General features: G+C 40.2%; 1 protein-coding gene across 1 annotated transcript in view; it reads right to left on the reverse strand.

The window, feature by feature from the left end:
- Positions 1 to 6,000, reverse strand: part of Wdr35 (WD repeat domain 35) — a 53,766-nt gene that overhangs the window by 29,011 nt on the left and 18,755 nt on the right. Inside the window, exon 11 of the mRNA XM_028772218.1 lies at positions 2,378 to 2,438. Coding sequence (XP_028628051.1) covers positions 2,378 to 2,438 — 61 coding nt within the window. The remainder of the gene's footprint in view (positions 1 to 2,377; positions 2,439 to 6,000) is intronic.

The following is a 6,000-nucleotide window of genomic DNA, read 5'->3' on the forward strand; positions in this document are numbered from 1 at the left end:
GTTCCCAGCCAACCACATGGTGGCTCACAACCGTCATAAAGGGTGTGATGCTCTGGCTGCACAGAAGAGCACCTAAAGAGGCCACAGCGTGCTTCCTGCTGAGTACAGAATCCTGCCAACCATACTCTGTATAATGTAAAGTTTCTGTAGGTTTTTACAGAAACTGTCAAGAAGAAAGATAAAGAGAAAAACCAAAATCAAACATTCTAGATTAGCATCCGTCCTATGGCACTGTTATTGTCTGTTTTAGTTTTCCAACTCCATGGAAACTTCATGGGGATCTTACAAGGGAATTATCTGGGCTATATATGAAACACAACGATGAGTCTTTGTATCTGTTTGTTGTGGGCCAATGGATGAATTGTTGGTTAAAATTTCATCCAGTGAAACTATAAGTCAAAAAGTTTAATGCAAAAATACAAATAGATTGTTCTCAACTATTTATCATTTCATGCAGAGGAAGGATTTACGCTTAATTTTGCTTTTTTTTTTTTTTTAAAAAAGGTCTACCTGGCATAAAAAAATACTTTGAGTTTAACCCCATGATATAACAAATGATTCTACATTGAAACTTTTGATGTTGAGAGAAATTCACATCTTAAAGACATAATATGTTGGTTCAGGGAAACAGCTCAGTAGATAAAGACTCTTGCTATTGAGCATGCATTCACATGCACACACACACACACACACACACACTAAAGAATGTAATACTTCTAGTAATAACAGATATACTCACAGGACACATCTGTAATAATTATAAGCTATGCATTTTACTAACAGGAAACTTAACATGTATATATATGCATGTGTATGTATACGTATAAATATGCACACATACATGTAAACATACTTATGCAACAATGCATGTAGACAAGAGAGTAAATATTTTATTATGTCAGTGAGTGACTAAAACCTAAACACGAGACCAATACATCTTTAACAATCACTTGTTTTAACCAAAGACCTCAGCAAAATGCATTTAAGAGATATACCACTTTGTTTTTTGAATCTATCTTATTTTATGTGTATGAATGCTTTGCCTGTGTGTATATATGTATACCATATGCATGCCTGGTATTCAGAAAAGTCAAAAGAGGTTGCTGAATTCCCTACAACTGGAGTTACAGACCATTGTGAGCCACCACCATGTTAGTACTGGATTGAACCCAGGTCTTCTGCAAGAGCTACAAATGCTCTCAGGCCTTTAGCTATCTCTCCATTCCTACTAACATGATTTTAAGATTCGATACCTAATCTAAAAATAAATGAGTAGTTTATCAGAGTCAGAAAATAATACAGTGGGTATTCAACTGTTTTGAACTGAATTATTTTTGCTATCATTTCTAATATACGACAGTACCTTTTAAAAGAGAGACATTAATTCTGGAAGCTGCAATGGCAGAAAATATTTTAATGGTTTGAAATAAGTTTCTTAGAATAAGACTTAAAACTACCCGGAGAGTTACTTTCATCTCTATTGGGCAGAGGGAAGGGTGCAACCAGAGTAACAAATGTCCTCAGAAAAAGAAGTGGGGAATGCTTTAAGACTTTCTCTATTAATAGATTGCTTTCATTAGAAAGCCCTGGAAAAAGCAAGCCTACTTTATAAGCAGCTGAAGTGTTTTTATGGGAGAGAAGTATTTACAAGCAGTCTATTAATAATAAAAGTGATTTAAGAGCAAAATTCTTTCTACAACCCTGTTTATTACATACTAACCTTGCATTGCATGCCAATTCCTACACAATTATGTGGACAAATGGTGGCAATGTGGCAATTAGGGAATTGTTGTGGATTTTAGACACAATAGCCTCCCTTACAGGCTATTGTTTTAACCAGGATGCTTTCAGAGTGAAAGGAAGCATTGATAAGTCTATCATAAAAACAGGTCTCAACTGGTACTACTCATGGCAACCAGAAGATATGGTCATTCTTGTTCAGAAAATATCATTCTGATTAATACTATTAATAGAGGTGGGAAAATATGTGACTCAGACATAAATTTGTGTGTGGGTGTGCCACTCATGTGTGCTCATAAAGAGGCCAAAGAAGAATATTGGGTATCTCCTTCTACCATTATCCACCTTATTGTTTGAGACGGGGTCTTTCACTGAACCTTAAGCTGTCTCAACAAGGCGGTCTGGGCAGTCAGTTCCTGAGACCTACATATCTCAATCCCCCAATGCTGGGGTTACAGGCATGTGTGGTCATGCCCAGATTTTGTGTGGATGGTTCAGGGTTTGAACTCAGGCCCTCTTGCTTTAAAAGCAAACGTTCTGATCCAATGAGTCATACCTCCAGCCCTTTGGGATTTTTTTAGTTAGTGTTACAAACAAAACCCCATCAGTAAGGAAATACATATTAATATTTTCTTACCAAGATCAATGTATTTAGGGTCCAAGGGTGTGCCAATAGAATTGCAAAGAACAAGCACAAACTGTAAACAGATAAAAGAAAAAAAAAGAATATCAGAATTCTTATAAGACTATCAGAGTTCTTGCTTATGAACGATAAAGGACACGTGCTTCACATATCATGCTTGTCTTTTTCAAGTATCACTAACCTGGAAATAACTGATAAAACTTCAGTACAAAAAAAAAAAACAGACAAAAGGAAAGACCATCGACAGTGTCGACAGTGCTGACTATTACAAACCATGAGTCATAATCAAAGCCGATTTCTCACTATAACAAACGCCACAGTTTTAGGAGAACACAAGGCAAGTGGTCCAGTTGCTTCCATCATTTACACGACTAAATGGCTGGATGCTGAAGCATCACAACGCACTCTCACTTCCCCATCTAACCAGCCATGCAAAAGCCAAAGTAATTTGTTACCGTTGCACCAAATGTCTCCATTTCATTCTCCTCCTTGGAAGCAATATATGAATGGTATGAGAAATTCAGAAAAATGAAATTAATTCTGGAGTAATGGCTTATATCCAAACAATCATGACTGATAGTAGGAAAAACACAATGTACACTTTACATTACACTGTTCTAAGTTGGAAATTTTGTCTTAACTATTATTGAATTGGGTACTAATAGTACTGTTTTACTTAAATGTTTTCCTAACAAGCTCAATAATGTCATATTAACTCTGTGTGTTGTTTATGTATTTTCCTAACAATGTCTCAAACCTTATTTAAATTTATAAACGTAAACTCAGTGATAATAGACTAGATTCTTTCCAATAGGCTTAAAATAGGCATATCTGTTGCCTTGGCACAACACAGAAATGTGCTTTAACTTTCCTGTTTAACAATCATGTCAGTTTATGAGTTTCCAGAATCAAATACTTCACAGGCTCTCTTAGGAAAAGTGGCACTCTCCCCCACTTCCTGCTCCGTCTAAGGTACTGGTCATCAATGCTTCTAAGGCTATGACCCTTTAACAATTATTTTCATTGCACTTCAGAACGGAAATTTTGCTACCATTATAAATTGTAATGTAAGTATCTAGTATGCAGGATATCTGATATACAACCCCTGTGAAAGGGTTGCTCTACCCCCTAATGGGTCACATCCCACAGGTTGAGAGCCACTGCTCTAGTCCATCCTCTGTTACTTATGTCCCAACTCTAGGCAACATGCTTTGTGTCAGTTGGCTCTTCCTTGCAAGTATTTTTTGAGACAGGATTTCAACTTTTAACTGATGCTGGCCTTGAACCCTGGTAATCTTCTGCTGCAGCTGCCATAGCCTCCTAAACTAGAATTACAGGCAGGAACCACAACGCACAGCTTCTAGGTAGCACGTTCCCAGTGCTCCCTCTCGCTTTGTTCAGTCTAGTAAGGTGCTCATTGCTTTCCCACTGTGACTCGAAGGCGCTTTCCTCTCTCCATCCATTCCCTCTTCCCAGCCCCTTGTCCCCAACTTCAATAGCCACTTCTTTCTGCATTGAACATAACTTTCTCAGATTTCAGATCAGAATCTGAGATCTGGAGTAGGAAGTGTGAAGCCTCAGTAATCACACCACTCTGATCACACAGACTCAGTGATCCCTCCACGTCGTGACTTCTGTTTTAGCAGACTGTACTGTCCTTGTTAACATATGCAGGTTTCTGGGTTATGGTCTGGATTTTTTTCTCTATGCTTCACTTCCTATGTATTTATTACTAACTTGAATCGTCAACTATGCCCCAACTAAGCATCTCTTCTCTGAAGGGATGTGACATGAGGCAATGGACAGACTAAACGCACCCAGCTTCCTCTTGGAGCCTGCCCTCTCACTGGAGTCCCTGGAAACGCCCCTCAGTGGTTAGCTGGTACACTCTTCACCGCAGGGGCTAGAGCTTCTGAGTTTCTCCTCTCTTTGGTTTATTCCTATGTTGGTGGGCTTTACCCTAAGATAGTTAAGTTTGGGGGAAGGAATGTTGGTGACCTTGCACATGTAAAAAGGTCAGAATTCCACTCTCACATTAATAGTTTGCTTACGACAAGAAATCCTAGACCGGGAATCATTTTCCCTCGGAATTTTGAGAGCAATTCTCCAAGCCTTTGTTGTTGACTAGCTGAATGCCAACCAAAGGTCTCATCTCGTGAAATCTGCTTTCTCTTGAAAAGTGGTGTGTGAAGGGGGCTTTGTGGGCTTGTGGGCTTGTGGGTTTGTTTTGTTGAGTTGTGTCAGTTTAATCCCCAGTGTTCTGAAGTTCACAATGACATTCACAATGTGGAAACATTTTTAGTCACTGAGCTAGGTTTCTTGTCATGGAAAACCTCAAGGGAATTTTGCTTTTTTTGTTCTCCCTCTTTCTCCTCCATCTGGAGTGTGTATATGTATGTGCGCTCACACGTGGGGGTGCATGTTTGTGCACATGCATGTAGAAGGCGGAAGTTGACTTCCTCATCATGGTGCACTTTGTTTACCGAGGCAGGATCTCTTGCTGAACCCAAGACTGGCTGATTGGGCTGCTCTGGCCAGCCAATTTGTCCCAGGGACTTCCTCTCTGACCTCCCCAGTGCCTGGCGTACAGAGGCAGTGTCATGCCTCCCAGTTTCTATGTGGGTGCTGGGATCCTATCTCGCTCCTCATGCTTGGGCAGCATGGCTTACCCACTGGGCCATCCCCCAGCCCCCAGCCTCCATTTGCCTGTTCACTCTTTAGTACTGTTGTTCAAATCATAACTTTCATGACATTTTCTCTTTTTTCCATTTCCTTGTATTTTTACTCCCTTACTGTTTCCTTCCCTTTATTGTCCAACCTTCCTGGCAAACTTTTCAACACAGTGATTATCTTTGTAATTCTCAGATCTCTCCTTTTTCCACAACATCCTTGTCTTGCTTTATGGGTGGAAGTCTCTGGCCCATGTGAAAATAGACAATTGACTGTTCTTCTGAGACAGTGGTGCTTTTGAATTGCTCTCCCTGGGCTGGAGCAACAGCTAAATGGCCAGGCGCACCCGTTGCTCTTGCAGAGGACCAGGGTTCAGTTCCCAGCACCCATCCATTACACCAGTTCCTGAGTTTCAGACACCCTCTACTGGACTCCATGGGCACCTGCATGCTTGTGGTACACAAACAAGCAGACACACATGCATGGTGGCATGTACCTTCAATTCCAGCACTCAGGAACAGGAGACAGGAGGATCTCTGGGAGTTCAAGGCCAGGCTGATCTACATAGTGAGTTCCACAAAAGACAAGTCTATCTAGAGAGATCCTGCCCCCCACCAAAAAAATAGACAAATTACCTTAACTGTCCCCTCCTAAGCTACGTCCCCCCACTTCCAGTTCTTTTCTACTTGCATTTATATTTGGCACTTCTTGCTACATTGGATGTTTCCCCAAATATCTGTGCTGCCTTTCCAACTGCTATACTTAGGAATAAGATGCTAAGTCTTCTTCACCATCAGTGGGCCTCATCCATTATGACCTTACTGTGAAGTGATTGGGTAGATCTGTTTTAAGGAATTCTCAATCTGTATCTGTAATCTCTTTTCTTTTCCTTTCCTTTCCTTTCCTTTCCTTTTTCCTTTCCTTTTCCTTTTTTTCCTTTTTCTTTT

This window comes from Grammomys surdaster, unplaced genomic scaffold (genome assembly GCF_004785775.1).
Source record: "Grammomys surdaster isolate TR1022 unplaced genomic scaffold, NIH_TR_1.0 212, whole genome shotgun sequence".
In the NCBI taxonomy this organism is placed as follows: Eukaryota; Metazoa; Chordata; class Mammalia; order Rodentia; family Muridae; genus Grammomys; species Grammomys surdaster.